Source organism: Paroedura picta, chromosome 9 (genome assembly GCF_049243985.1).
Source record: "Paroedura picta isolate Pp20150507F chromosome 9, Ppicta_v3.0, whole genome shotgun sequence".
In the NCBI taxonomy this organism is placed as follows: Eukaryota; Metazoa; Chordata; class Lepidosauria; order Squamata; family Gekkonidae; genus Paroedura; species Paroedura picta.
The window spans coordinates 19,183,341-19,199,515 of record NC_135377.1 but is presented as its reverse complement, the minus strand read 5'-3'; the positions used below and the strand labels follow the sequence as shown (position 1 = coordinate 19,199,515).

At 41.1% G+C, this 16,175-nt stretch overlaps 1 protein-coding gene and 1 long non-coding RNA gene across 3 annotated transcripts in view; one reads left to right on the top strand and one right to left on the bottom strand.

Moving 5' to 3' along the window:
* BAALC (BAALC binder of MAP3K1 and KLF4) overlaps positions 1-2,405 on the top strand; it is a 17,841-nt gene extending 15,436 nt beyond the window's left edge. The window contains exon 3 of the mRNA XM_077351747.1: positions 786-2,405. Within this exon, the coding sequence (XP_077207862.1) occupies positions 786-896 (111 nt within the window). The 3' untranslated portion in view covers positions 897-2,405. The remainder of the gene's footprint in view (positions 1-785) is intronic.
* LOC143844511 (uncharacterized) overlaps positions 1-16,175 on the bottom strand; it is a 24,970-nt gene extending 8,795 nt beyond the window's left edge. For both annotated transcript variants that reach the window (XR_013234006.1, XR_013234005.1), the window contains exons 1-2: positions 16,080-16,175; positions 13,599-13,792 (exon numbers count right to left, since the gene is read on the bottom strand). This is a non-coding gene — a long non-coding RNA (uncharacterized LOC143844511). The remainder of the gene's footprint in view (positions 1-13,598; positions 13,793-16,079) is intronic.

Sequence of the window (16,175 nt, the reverse complement as noted above, 5' to 3'; positions counted from 1 at the left end):
TTTTTCAGGTCCTGTGGGGGGGGGGAAGGCCATCCACTGTTCTTCCACCCTCCCCCCCATCTAGCATCCGGTGTATTCCTAAATACTACAGGTTTGGCCCCTAGTTCTGGATATAAAGTCATTGATTCATGCTATCCTTCCCAAGACTGAAAACTGTAAATTAGCTGGCATGATGAAAAAAAAATCTTTGCAAATTTACACAAAAACCTAAGAGCAAACTTAGTATGTCAAAACATTCTACATGGTTTAAACTTGAAATCCACAACAGTATTGTCTACTTTGGTTCTCCAGGTTGTGAATCAGAAAGTATTTTATATTGCCTATTTCTTGCTCCCTTAACTGTAGTAGGGTTCTGCGATTCAGCATCCAAAGTGGCCGTTCCCGCCGGTAGCAGCCAGTGCTGTGCTGCGGATGGGGGAGGCACACATGCAGGCGCACAACCCTAATTGAAAGGTCTGTTGATCATAAAACTGCTGCCGGTGCTGCTGCTGCTACTGGGATTGAATTTGGGACCTTCTGCACACAAAACAGATACTCTAGCACTGAGCCATAGCCTCCATTTTGGGAATTTATTTATAATTTAACGCAGAGATCACTACAACATCCATCTCTTTGTTGAGGCCTTGGGGATGTGGGGTTATTACACTTCTTTGCTTTTATATTGCGATTGTATTTCATTTTTAGTGTTACGCTTTGTTTGTATACCTTTGCTTTGGATTTACAAAGCATGTTATAAATGTCTTACATCAAGCTAACCATTTTATTGTAACTTATTTTTTATATAGCCCAAATGGGACAGCAAGAAAAAGGCTTCAAAAGAAACCACAATGAATGCTGCCAAAAAAAACAGACAAATGAATAGCAACAGAAGAGTGACAAAGAACTGTGTGAATTAAGAGAGCCAAGAGAGGATGAATGAACTTTGCAATATTTTGCTGCACTTTAACTGATCACGTAATGTGAAGATCTCAAAGACGTTTTATGCTGAATTCAGTGGTTCCCGGCTGCTGAGTGCCTTTGGAAGTGCTGTCTGTCTTTTAGGTCTAAGCATCTGCTAAAATTGGATGTCTGGACAAACCATACTTTTTAGTTCTGTGTTGTCATTTGGATGAGACTGGGCCAACAAGTGACACATCATCTGAACAGATGTTTCTTTGTTTTTTACTTTGTCACTTAATATAAAGTTAATAAAATCTAAATATTGATATTTCAGAAACGCTAAAAATAATCTCATACCTATGCCTTCTTTTTAGCAGATAGAGGCTGACTGAATTATGTGGTTGCAACTGCTATTGAACACACATATAAGAAAATATTTAGCATCTCACATCTAAAAGTGTTCATAGCAGTGATTGCACTAATTGGCACATCCTGATTTTTTTCAAATGCCTGGTGAGGCAAGTAGAATGGTGATCAGATTGCTATACCAGGTGTGAGCACTGCTTGCCACTATGCACTGGGAAATACCCCAGGGGCTGCAATGCACAAAAATATATTGTGCCTCCTTTCTGTACTGTAAAGCAAGGGTAGTCAACCTGTGGTCCTCCAGATGTTCATGGACTACAATTCGCTGGCAGGGGCTCATGGGAATTGTAGTCCATGGATATCTGGAGGACCATAGGGTGACTACCCCTGCTGTAAAGGAGCTTTGCATTGTATTGCAATTCTAATTCTGTTATGAAGTGGAATCAACCTGCTGGGCTCGCTTGTTATTGATTCATAGGGCTAGTATAGCCCTATGGGGCTGCAATGCACAAAAATATATTGTGCCTCCTTTCTGTACTGTAAAGCAAGGGTAGTCAACCTGTGGTCCTCCAGATGTTCATGGACTACAATTCGCTGGCAGGGGCTCATGGGAATTGTAGTCCATGGATATCTGGAGGACCATAGGGTGACTACCCCTGCTGTAAAGGAGCTTTGCATTGTATTGCAATTCTAATTCTGTTATGAAGTGGAATCAACCTGCTGGGCTCGCTTGTTATTGATTCCTAGGGCTAGTATAGCTTAACAGATCACTTGTGATGTAGTCCACTAAACTGTGTGGATAGCCCTTAAGGTTTCCCCATCAATTACTCTTCATGGTACCCAGGTCTGATTGGAAACACAAATTCAACAGCATTTGTTCCTACTTGATTGAATGCATGCTGCTTACAGGAGAATTGTGTCAAATTTGCAATCTGTTTTTACTTGAATGAGCCTAGTGTAATTAATATACAATATGTTCAAGGGGCTAACTGCAAAGGGCCTTGTTACTAGCTTCATCTGGAGGAGAAGGGGATTAATGATCCTTTTCCAAAGGGAATACGGTTTTTACTTTATTATATATGTTACTGAAGACACCATTGTTTTGAAAAACAGTTTTAAAGGAGAGATTAACGAACAAGTAAAGGGCGCAACTTTAAAAATGTTCTGGTTTGTAAATGAGTAATAGTTGTGGGAAATTACTTAGTAGTCACTGTAAAATGTGAACGTGGTGATACAGAATGGATACTTCCATCACAGGAACAGGAAATTCAGTCAATTTAGAATGTAACAAGCGTTTCCTATTTCCACATATGCTGTGAAAATGCATTGTACATTTTAATCCCACCCTTCTTCAGGCATTGGCCTCTACTCTTCCATTTTTCCCTCTCAATACCCCTAAGTATTCAGCTAGGTAAGGTCAGGTTACCCAAGTAGCTGTATGGCAGAGCAGAGATTTGACCCCGTGTTTCTGAGATCTTAATCTCAGCACAGCACTACACGACGTTAAAACATATATGCCTATATAGCAGTTTTATTAACTACTGGGTTTTAGGGCATTTTTAGTGGATTGTATTTATCTATTTTTATCTTGTAACCTGCCACGAGCTGGCTCTGCCAGGAGTGGCAGGCAATACATACAAATAATAATCGTAACAATAATAATAGAGCATTTTGAACTCTCCCCAGCATTTTGAGGGGAGACAAGTGAGGCACCCACAAGGGTTAGTGGAGGTGCGCAGCCTGTTTCTTTTTTCCTTCTGCTTCTCTTTCTTTTCTGCTTTGTCTCCCTTGGCAGTGCTTCCAGACTTTCCATCTCTCTCACCCGATTACCTCTCTCATTGCTATTTTTATACGGATAGGTACAAGGCCACAGCACTTTAAAAGCCAGGGGATCGCAGCATTTTAGTAGCTCACAAAATGATCTCAACTCATTGCAGTTAAGAATTGTTAAGGTACTATAACCATCACTAAGCCTCTTAGTAACAAGAACTGAGTCCCTGACTAAAGCCAAGGTATAGCCTTACTGCATATACGCTGCAGTAAAGATATTAACCTACATTCAAGGGAACGGGATATTTTTTTAAAACCACTTATTCTGAATTGTGTAACATTACTCAAGAAGTGACACTCTCTCTTATCAGATGTGATTGATAAAGATGACATTTCATTTAGCCAGAGAGGCTTTTTGAACTCAACTTCAAGAGGCTTATTGAACTTGATTTAAAGCTGTTGTACTTCATGGGTTTTAAAATTTCTGGAAGCAGGATTTCAATGGAAATACTTTTACTAAGGAGAGAAGAACAGCCTTTTTTTTTAATACCCTGCTTTTCACTACCCAAAGGAGCCTCAAAGTGGCTTACAGTTGCCTTCCCTTCCTCTCCCCACAACAGACACCCTGGGAGATACATGGGGCTGAGAGAGCTCTGATGGAACTGCTGTGCTAGAACAGCCCTAGCAGAACTGTGATCCGCACAAGGTCACCCATCTGGCTGCATGTGGAAGAGTGGGGAATCAAATCCTGTTCTCCAGGTTAGAATTTGCTGCTGTTAACTACTACACCACACTGACTCTCAGTTGATATAACACAAAGTACAGAAATAGAATCCTGATCTGCACCAGTACAAAGGACAAACCCTGAATGTCAGAAGTGCTCATATAAACATCAGGTTGATGTATGAGAAACAGCAATCCATAACAGTAGTGTGGCCGTACTTTAATTGCCAGAGATCATTCATTACCATAGCAGCTTTAGTCTTTCAAAACTCTGCTATTTATCATTCAGACATGTTGAACTGCATATTCTTCAGGCAGTTTTCACTATATAAAATTTGGTGGTTGCTTCACAGGGATTAGGATTACATGGACGCCTTGATTGTAGCTAGGAGGGTAACCACGATCGACAGGTAAAATAATACTGGTACAATTGAAGCAGTGAGCATAGTTACGTAAATAAGGGAGCCACATGTAGCACCCAGTAGCTGTATAGAATAGGCTAAGGTCTATTGAAATTAATGGGATGGAAACGGCCTCTGGGTGCAAGATATGGCCCCCTTGTTCCTAACTCTGCACTGGTATTGTGGCTATTTATTGAACTATGGTTGTAACCGTTGGTTCAATAATTCTAATACCTTCTCATGGGTAACCATGCTTGTCACAAACTCCTTTTGTGACAGCCAGTTTGCTGTAGTGGTTAGGAGTGCGGACTTCTAATCAGGCAAGCCAGGTTTGATTCTGCACTCCCCCACATGCAGCCAGCTGCGTGACTTTGGGCTCACCACGGCACTGAGAAAGCAGTTCTGACCAAGCAGTAATATCAGGGCTCTCTCAGCCTCACCCATCTCACAGGGTGTCTGTTGTGGGGAGAAGAAAGGGAAGGTGATTGTAAGCAGCTTTGAGCTTCCTTTGGGTAAAGAAAAGCGGCATATAAGAACCAACTCTTCTTCTTTACTGGCATAGCCATGAAACTGAGCAATTGAGCATGCAGAGAGACAGATTCACAAACTTCTTCTCTCATATCTCTGGTCACTACGGCTGAGCCTCCCGCCCACACCAGCTTTCTACTTTCCAGGTTTAGGGAGTACATTGTATTTACTCCCACACCTGAGGTCAAGGCAAGAAGAAGACAGCATGATGCTTCCCAAGGAGAACATATCCACAGCACCTTGTACAGGACATGTACTGCTAAGTAATGTCTAAGCATGTTCCTCTGTGTATATATAAAACCTTTTGTGGGTGAGATTCTTCATCGCTTGAAAAAGCTTCTGTAATAGCTATGCATAGTACATTCCCAAGAGTGTCATTCCCCCCTTCTCTCTCTGATTCGAGGCCAAAGGGCTTGTTTCTTGTGGAACAGGATTAAAAATACAAAGAGGCGACTTTCAGAAGTGCCAAAGATCAGCACTGATGGGGAAATGATGCACAATGAAGCCTCAGTCTGAGATGAAACAAGAAGGAGCGCCTGCTTTCTGTAAACTAAAGGTACCCTCTGAGCACAGCTAAATGTGGAAAGTGACTGTGGTGGCTAATATGGCACTCACAAAGGGTCACTCCCTCCCCTCTCCTGGGTTGATGACAAAGGTTCTGACTGGAATTCTGTCTACATCACCAAGGTGATGGGGCGCCACAGCAGTTGCCTTCTTGCAAAGGGTGAATCCATACAGCCTGTGCAGATGCTAGAATTCACCATCCCCCTTTCCATTTTAAAATGTACATTTTCCAACAAGGGTTGCCAGTCCTTAGACTTGCATGTTGTTTTTATAGCTGTCAAGTGCTGGAAAAACTCACAACGTACTTCTGTAATAAGAAGGCTTTATTGAGAAGTTACTTCAGACACCATAACTAGCGAAGTCAAATCTGCCCAAAGATACACTTGCAGACCCTTTTCAAGAGAATTCTCCCGCCCAAAACTTGAAAGGTTCCCAAGGGAGAGGGGAAGAGCACCAGGTGCAATAAACCAGGGAGTGTTACTTCTCTGTCCTTGGGCTGCCCGGCACCCGCTGACAAGATAACTGTTTTGGTTACAGAAAGCAGGCCTTGCTGGCCGGTTCAAAAGACAAATTGTTCACAGCAAATCATGATAGCAGAGTACAGCAGACAGGTTTCGATTTCAGGCAGACAGCTAAATATCATGGGTCGAGGTTACACAGAGACCTAAAAGCGAAAGGTAAAACTAAGACTAAGAAAACATGGAGAGGCTCAGGCTAATATAGAGATTCATGGCAGAGAGCAGGCACTGATCCTGACAATAGCCAGGGGAGAGGGCAGCAGGAGAGCATAATTTTAAAAAGAGCATAATTTAAAAAAAAACACCACTCTTAGCATTTTGTAGTTTCAGTTTATTCAGCTCCAAAGCATACGAATTTACTTATTCCCCCCCCTCCCTGCCCGACGCACACTTTTGTACTTGAACTAAAAAGGAGCGCTAGTGGTATGTTGTGCAGGTAAGTGGGAGGTGGTGTTCTGTAATGAGAAATGTAGAGCCAGAGACGCAGGCTCTTAGGCATTAATTGTAGGCAACTGGAGTGAAATCTCTGAGGGAAGCATGACGGTTAAGCCATTATCTAACCAGAACCTTTGTAGTGTGGAGATATGTCCTTTGAGTAATTGCCAGTCGAGTTCATGGCCACGGCTTGACATGGCCACAGAAAGAAAGCCACATGGCACTGTGGTGAGGAAATTACATCATATTTCTGGGGCCCTGACTTTGAAATGCCTTGCTTTCACCTAGAGCTGCACTCTTAGAATATTTATCTTTATTATTTCAAATCAGCAGAAGAGCCCTGCTGGATCAGATCACGTCTCCACCCAATCCCGTATCTTGCTTCCAGCTGTGGGCAGCCAAATGTCTCTGCAGAGACAAATGAAGAAATATTTCCTTGCTTCATTTATACCCTACTTTTCTCACCAATAGGGACCTGAAGTGACTTGCATTGTTTTCGTCTCCATTTTATTCTCAACACAATCCTGTTAAGTCGGTTAGGCTGAGAGCGTGAGACTGGCCCAAGGATACCCAATGAACATCCATGGCAGAATAAGAATCCTTGCTGACATTCTTCTGAGTGCAGATGTACAATTTTCCTCAGATCAAAGCTTGTATTTTCATATGCCAGCCCACACTTTCCAAATTCCTGTTAGTCTTTTACTAGCAAAGTCAGCCCCAAACCTTGACAGTTCCGTATGTTTGCATGTGATCTTGCCCTTATGGGGGACCAAATGCTGCTACCACACTGCTGGATCTGGGTTGCAATGAGTCAGTGGGTTGACCCACCATGACAAGTGAACGCTGAAGTAGTTATAGTCTGCAGACAGCGCAGTGGAGTTGGAAAATGTTACATGGGAATTAGCCAGATGGAAATCTGGAAATGTCTGGAAATCTATGATGTTTTTAACAAACAGATAAGGGTTTAGTTCCAGCCAGATGTTTTTGCTAAATATCACCCTGTAACGCTTCTTGATATAACCTGCATCACACAAAGCTTTTGTCCATGCAAGTTGCATGACTCCTGCATCACCTTTTGGTGGTCAATGGGGGTCCCCTCCTCTTTCTTCACCAGCAGAAAAGCTGGCTGGATCCAAACCAAGGTGCTTTAAATTACTCTCACAAAACAACAACTCCATGCTTTTGATTACTGTTTCAACACCAACAACATCTTTGAACTGCCAGAATGAAATAATGTTTTAAAAACCTTTTGGAGCTTGACTGAAATAGAATATATAGTACCAAAATAAGCCTTTCCATAACCTTGGTGGCAGATACGAAATACATATATTAATTGACAGAACACTGACTATTGATCTCAAACAATAGCAGGACTAATTAGAATTGATTTTCGTGTTCTTAATCCATCATTTCATCAATGCATTATAGGAAAAACAGCTCTAAAACATCAGGAAAATATGCAGTGCCAAAGGAACAAAGAGTCTTCTCCATTGCATTGAAATGGGAAGAAATGATTTATGGTGACACATTCAGTCCACTGCCTGTGGCATTACTGGGATAGCAGCGGTATTTTTCAGCAGTTCCTCATGACCTATTTATTATTCATTAATGCCATTAAGTAAATAGCTTCTCAAGAGAGTTGTATGGATTTTTGCAGTTCCTTGGTGCCTTTAATACCTAGGATTCATTTTGCAAAGATATGGTTCTTACTGTGTTCTCTCAGGTTACTAATCTGAGGACTTGAAGCTCTCAAAGGGCTTTTTTGGCTTTAAAAAAACCTAGTAATTGCTATAACAGTATAACATCTATTGCCATAACTTCTTAGTTCCTCAGCTTTAATTATTTCAAAAAAAGGATGTTTTGGAGCTTACTGCTGCAGAGATGGATAGGAAAAGGCATTACCTTTGCAAAAAAAAAGCGCTAGAGATCTCCTTGTTAACAAAATGGAAGTGGGGAGTTCAGAATGAGTAGATTGTGGTAAGAGATCATTATAATGCTGGTGATATGTCCGTTTCCTCTTTTAAATGAAGCCTTTCTGTGATAGAGAGGGGGATGGTGGCCACAGGATCTGAGACAAGGAAAATGATACTAATTTGGGCAAAACTATACGCTGTTCCCTTCCACATGGTGTTCAAAGGGATTGAGAAATGAAAGCACAAGTTCAGTAAGTTACAGCATAAGTTTTTGAGTCAGAATTCACTTCATCAGATTCAATAGGAAATACTTTACACTAACAAGATATGAACAGAAAGGCAGGGGCAAGGAGATGTCATAAAAGAAAGGCTCTGCAAAGTGTCGCTCATGTAATTTGCAAGAAACAATATCCAAGCACAGAATATTCCCCAGTTTAAAAACAGTACAAAATATCATTATGCAGATATGTTTGTCCAGGTTTACATCACTATTTCCAGCAACAGAATTTTCTAGTCCACATCATATTAACACTCTCATACAGGCTGCTAATATAAAAGTATATGGAACATGTTTTGTGCTGAGCAGCTTGCCAAAAAGTGCAAATTTTAATAAGGTGTTTCCTACCCTAGCGTACTGTTTGATAGACCGTTTATGCACTGGAGGTTTCATGCTGTGCAGCAGGCTGGAGTTTTAGTTGTGGCAGGTTGCCCCACCTCTTCCTGCACCCACATAGGGGAGCATTTGGCCTGGTGCGCCTCATCCGCCCCCAATTCGTGCTCCTGCGCAGGAGCTGGGGCAGTGAAATTCCCAGTGCATAAACGGTCACAGTCTCTTCACACGGGAGTGACTGACTCCAAGTCAATTCAGATTTCTGAGATCTGGAGTACCATGATTTACGAAGATGCATTCAAATCTCTCTTCAAAATTAGTTATAATTTAGTCATAGGGGTTTAATGATAAACCGGGATTAATGCAGAACACAATTTGGCACCAAAGTGTATTTGCAGATAAGAATATTTTTTAAATAATCGTTATGACCTTTCACAAATACCTCTGCAATACACTGACCTGGGAATTGGAAGATCAACTCATGGATCAGAATCACACGCCACGTTACTTGTATTAATTAATTAATTAATTACAGTTGTATACCGCCTTCCCTAAGGCTCAGTAAATGGTTCTGCGTTACCTCATGCAAACTTTTCTGAACAGCTGTAAATCCAGTCATTTCTTTTCTCTGGGAAGAATTAATTATATTCCTGTTGTCCTCAAATAAAAGTCAATACTTCAATGTATTCAAAAAAATTAGTTTAGTGTCGACATTCCAGGGTCCCCACCCCACCCTAACAAAACAGAGAGCTTTCTTGCTCTCTGGTTCATTTTGAGGTTCAGTCAGTCTGCTAAAGTTGAAAATCAGTAATATATATAACCTAAAATATCAATGATTCCATTCTATAGGCTGAGGACACCTCTATGAAAAACATCAATCATGTCATTTGCAAGAAACAGGATCCTTGCTGAATCTTTGGAATTTCAGGTGTGAAGTGGACCCCAAACTACATTGCAAACATATTATATTGCCTCGAACCATATTTCTTTGCAATACAAGGACACAGGAAAGTATGGACAGAGCAACTCTCTGGATCATTTTCAGCTGTCTGCAAAACAGTTATGGCAATGAGTGAAATGGTTGCCAATTTCTGGGGGACGCTGAAAATAAATATACTTGGAGCTCTGCCTTTATATTAAAAAGGGCTTATTCTGTAATTTGTTCACATCCCTGAGAGCTTAACAATAAAGCCCTACAGCTATTTCTTATCTGTTGAAAAGACAAACATTGATCATTTTTTTTCCATCATCTTTCATGCTGGCAATCCCCTGAAGCTCTGTGGTATTGATTGTTCTGCTTCACAAATGTTGATTTTGGATTTCTTATAGACAACTGCTAGGCTATAAAACAGAACTGCAAAGCTTTGTCAATGCCCAGGAAAGAAAAACACTGCTTTTATTCACTGCTGGGTTTTATTTGTTCATGTCTTTGGTATGTGACTGGCACAAAAAAGACAGTAAAAGTGGTGAATGAAATCTGTCCCATGCACAGAGTGTTGAACAGTAAGTCCCACACAGCCACTGTTCAAAACAGTTTTGACCCAAGTTAAGGAGCAATGTGGTGCTAATTTGTACCATATAAATTCAAGATGAGTTATGCCTACTCTTCAGCTTTCCCTGGATCAGTCCTCTTTGCAGGCATTAGAATGACCAACAGGTAAACTATGGGTTGAATCTGCAAAGTTATTTTATCAGTTCTCCATTGGCGTGACTAAACTATAATTAAGGTGTTTTACATTTTTTACCTACTTTCTTACAAGGGCAGTATATAAATATAATAAATAAATAAAATTTAAGGAAATATTCCACACATCAACATGACACCTCTCAAGAGACAGATGTATATTGAAAGACTGAAACACAGATGTATGTATGTATGTATGTATGTATGTATGTATGTACACACACAGAGGCCACAAGGCTTTATATGCACCCAGCACTACTTTCACATGAAGACAGTCCTTTGTCAAATGCTGACCTCAAAACATCCGCATAGGTTTGCCTCAGACATTCTTTACTGAGATCTCTGAGACTGCCATTCCTCCCTTCTGCCACTAGAGGACTTTTTAAAAATTGAGTAACAACTATATGTTAAAACTACATACTTTAACGAATTGCTAATACTAGATTTCTGTCTTGTAAGTATCTCCCTAATCCTTTTGGTAACATAGTTATGATTGCATGCATATGCTCAAAGAGGGAAGCAATTACAATGGGAAATCTTTACTTTTGCCTTTGTTTCATACCAATTCAAAGGGAGAATAGGCCTGCACTTAGATCTCATATTTTCCCATTTTCATCTTGCTTAAGAGTAAAAAATATTATTTCTAATATTGCTCTCATTATTTGTGTGTGCTTTCTGATTCAAGCATTTTCAATGTAACTGGAAAAAACAAACATGATGGCAAAGATTTTTGTAGTTCTTCCATCTCTCAAAGTACACTTTCAAAGTACAGAAAGCATTTGATGGCCACATGGTTCACTGCAGAATTAACAACCAAGAGCCATGTCATGCCTTTTATTAAGATCAACTGAAATAACACAACATGCAAGCTTTGTGTTTTCCAGAAATCTTAATCAATCTGGAGAGTGGCTTAAAAAAGGGTGGGAAAGTGGCTTAAAAAAGATCTTAAGGTTCTTTGTGTCTTGTTTATAATGCTCTGCTAGCTTCAATGGACACAAGGTTGAACTAGTATCAGGTTGCATTTTTGAGCTTCTGGGAACAAATAAAATATGGAAGCCATCCAACTGAAAACATAAAAGCCAGAAGGTAATCAAATGTGTCTCTAATGTCAAACAGGACATTCCTTACACATGAAATGTTTTATTTAATTCACTGATGTTTAAACTTTGAGCAAACATTCACAGATATTGTCCTAACCATTTAGCCTCCATTTTGTTGGACTCTGTCTCTATGCCACTCTAGTCTATCTTTGCCACTCATGTGAGGTTTATAAAATACATTTGTTTGTTCTGTTGTAGTATATTATCCTCAGAGATGGTAGATGAACAGTAGGAGCAAAGCCCCCCAAGCCTGACCTGCGTTTCAACTACAGCACCACCGTGGTAATCCAGAACAATATCAGTGGCAGGTCAATAAGCACAGAGATATAGTGGTTGGCTCCATGAAACCTAGGGAGAAGGTGACCCAGTCTTCCACTGAGAGTGCTTAGTTCAAAAAATATTTCATAATGTTTGTCCAAAATATTTCCGCTAAATCAAGATACTTCAACTCAAGAGTCCTGTTGCTCAGCCACATTCCTTTGTGACATCAGCTTTTAGTAAATAAATATTGAAACTTCATATGTGCCATTTTATTTCTCCTTTAACACTCCTCCCCACCCTAAATCTAATTTGGAAATGTTCCTAAGACCCAGGAATTCCATCTGCTTCATCCCTACCCCCTTAGAAGTCAGACAATCTCTGCTTCTCCCACCCCCATTTTCCTTCTACATTCAGCAGCCATAATACCCCTCCCCCCACATACACCCAGCTACCAGATCTTGAGACATTGTATTCTACAATATTCCCTTGCCTGACCAGGCTAGCCTAACATTGTCAGATCTCAGAAGCTATGCAGGGAGACCACTAAGGAATACCAGGGCTATGACATGGAGGCTGGCAATGGCAAACCACCTCTGGATGTCTTCTGCCCCGAAAAGCCCATGGGATCACCATAAGTCAGCACTTCCCATCACCAGCACAAACCCTGACTTTCAGCTCCCTCACTTGTTGTCTAAGATCTCAGACAAAGGCCTTTTTCAGCCTGCTACCCGAGAGCCTTTCAGCTGGTCATGCCGGAGATTATGCTTAGCCTCTGAGCTATAGGTCTTTGCCCTGAAGTTACAATGGATTTTATCCAGTTCTCCAAAGGTACAATGGTACTGTTTCAAATGTATAAACACATCACATTACTAACTTCTCATCTGTTCTAGCTAGACTGGGCATGTTAAAAGTATAATTACTACATTCCTAGCTCAACTGTAGCCACTAACAGCAGGGATGCAAAGAAGTATCACAAAACGTATACTATCCAAAGGTGCAATCAAAAATAAATGCCACCATTGTAATATACAAGGACAAAACAGAAGGTCCATGCTGTTTTACTGAGTCCTCCATTTTATACACTGCCTTCTGCTTAACCTACTTGACAGTTTGATCTTACAGAGCTGTTTAAATTGACTCAGCACAAGCCGAGACATGTGCCACTGCGGCAACAACGTGGCGCGGTTCCTGACAAGCAGTGCAAAAGAACAGTATCGTTCTTGAGGTTCTGTAGCTCTACAAATTACCTTGCCTATAAACATTACAGTCCTCATTGTACTTAAGTGTACAGGCCATACCCATACAGGTTTGCAAGCCACATTCTGTTTGGTATGCAATGGACCATCTCTTCCCAGCATATCTCAGAGCGCTTTGCCGGCACTAATGAAGGGTTGTGAGGGTATTAAATAATATTATGAGTATGCACATGTTATAAATGCACGGTGTAGAAGTGCTGTAACTTGCCCACGGCTACACAGTGAATCTGTAGTAAAACCGGTAGAGCAGCACATGAGTTCTGAATCCACTTTCACCTCAGTGGTGCCAGATTTCTACATATACAATGTTGGTGCATGAAAGTAGTGAACAAACCCAAGGCTAAATTGCTGTAATCCTAGGCAAACTGCAGTAGCAACTGATTATACATATGCAGGGTTAAGTCACAGCATCGGCCAGCATGGGCCAGCAAGTCTCAAATATAAAGGCTTATCTTAAATCCAAATCACTAAATGGTCAGGAACTCTCAGCCTCAGGATATACCTACACAGGCATTTATTTGTGTCTCAAGTGCAGTTATCCAGTACATTCAAGCGAGCCAAACCACATACACCCAGCCCTCATTAATTACCTGGCTGCCAATAAACCAAATGCTGGGAATTGCAGGCTTCACATGCACCTTGCAATCCAGAAGGCAGAATTCATGGCGCTGGCACACAAAATGCTTTCCCCTCTGATTTCCCTTCCTTTTTTGGAGCATATCTTCCTGCACTCACAGCGGTGAGCCATGATATAAAAAGGGAGCTCCTGGGTAGATGTTCTCCACTGGTGAAGGGAAATCTCATGAGTTTTGTTGTAAGGAAGAATAAAATATTAAGAAATTAGCCATATTAGGAAATAACAGTGCTAAGAGAATGCATGCAAGATGTTCTTAATTATATGAAGAAAGGCTACACCAGCTGGCAGGGGCTCATAGTAATTATAGTCCATGGACATCTGGAAAGCCACAGTTCAGCCATCCCAGGTTATAGAAATATTGCATCCTTATTTTAGAAAGACAATAAGCTTTCTGAGTTTGGGGGGACTTACTCTCAGCTATATAAAAGTACAAGTTTGTGTTTTGTGTGTTATGTGTCAGATTAGGACCAGGGAAACCTGGGTTCAAATTCTTATTCAGCAATTAAAGCTGTCACTTTCCTTACAGAGTTGCCCTGAAGACAGAACCAGGTGAGCAGCTATGTATATAACCCTGAGCTCCTTGGAGAGAGGGCAGAACAGAAATGTACAGACAATGTATTCCTTAAGGGTTTAAAAAACATCAGAGGGAAAAAAACATTCTAAAACTTTTAAAATTAATTATTTTAAATCTAGTACTGATGTTTACATTTGTAACATCATTCATCTATGGCTGCATTTGTAAAGAAAAATTATTTTCAACCTCCTGTTTTTCAAAAAGTTATCTGCCACACCCCACTTACAAACACATTAATTTGAAAGATTTTTTTTTAATTACACAGCTGTGTATTACACAGCTCCAAGTATTTGAGATATTCATCTTTCTATCTTGGAGTCAAGAAAAGGTAAAATGTGTTTGTTTTTTGCTTGATTTACCCCTTTCCCCCTTTTAAAATTCCATACCACCACCCCATTTGTTTGTTTCGAGAATCAAAGTCCCAGTGGAATTCAGCGGTACTTGCTGCTTCAGATTATATCTTGTTTTGCTGCTGTTTTAGTTGACTGTGCTAGCATTGTTATTGCTTTTAATAACTTGTAAGCTGCCTGGCGAGTATTTATGTGCAGAGGAAGGGCAAACATTGTTTAAACAAATACATTCAAAAGATAAAAACTGCTTTTTGGTCCAGTCCTAACTCTCCCCTTCCAGCACTGGGCTCTTAGGCCAAGTGGTAGGCAGAACCTACACAATTGGCAGAAACAAATTGGCAGTAAAATATAGGCAGACCAATCGCGTGCTGTGCCTGCCCTGTGGTGTCCATCTGCAGTGTAACTATGGCAATGTAAGTTCTCTCTGTATAGGGAAAGCTTTGCGTTTTGGTTTTCAGTGACCCAACTGTGTCAGCATCTCCAGTAACTGTGCAGCTGTGTTGCTTGGAGGTCTTGTGGTGAGATGGCAGTGCCGGAATGGACAGGGCTGCTAGGACTAATCAGGGGTTGCTAGGCAACAGTTGTGAGGGGGGACACACAGACCTGTTTTTGACCTATAATGGGTGCATCACAATTTTTAATGGCACAACTTTGCACTTGTTTCACAGAAGCTTTCCTGAGCTGAAAGGGCTGACCCCATTTTTAATGGCCCAACTTTGTATCTGTTCTTGTTTTGTATGGGGGGGGGGGGGCTTCCTTACCTGAAAGAGCTTAGGAAGCCAGTAACCCCCCCACCCCCATTGCTCACATAAATAGATTCTGATGCACAGCCATGGAGCTGCACCAGTACTAGAGTGGCAGAATAGCACTGAGGCACTGCACTGGAGTAACTGGCCCTTAGGGTTGGCAGCCCTGGGCTGGGAAATACCTGGAGACTTTGGAGATGGAGATGGGAGTGGGTGGGATTTGGGGTGGGAGGGACCGCACTGGAGTGTAATGTTATGCAGTCCAGCCTCCAAAGCAGTCATTTTCTCCAGAGGTGCTGACCTCTTTATTCTGGAGAGGACTTCTAATTCTGGGGGATCCTCAGTTCCCACCTGGGTCTGGTATGCCTATCATACCAGTAAACCTCATTGAGTCCATTTTCTCCCCTCTTAGGATTGCACAGCAATTGACTCAATTTTCATCCCAGCCTCCTTCCAAGAAGGTCAAAGAGGGATAATTCTTTCCCTTCATCTTTTCTTCACAAGGAAACGTCAAAGAAAAGAGGGGAGAGCTTTTGCCAAGCTTCATACCTGTAGGAGAATTCGAACTTAGATCTCCTCAAGTCAAACCACTACAACACCCTGGCTTTCAGGCTGAAGATCGAGGAATGCCATTTCTGATTTATTGTAAAGCTCTCAACCTGTGCTTTATTTCTTTGCCTGTTTTATTAATTTTAAAAATGTGTGTGCTTTAGTCGCTTGTATATATTTTTGTCAATAGATATTTTAAAACTATTTCAGCCTACCTGTCTACCAACGAAGCACCCTGGCTCGTAAGGGAAACAATGCCACAGTAAGTTTAAATACAACCCACATTCCGCTGTGTTCGCTTACTAGTAAAC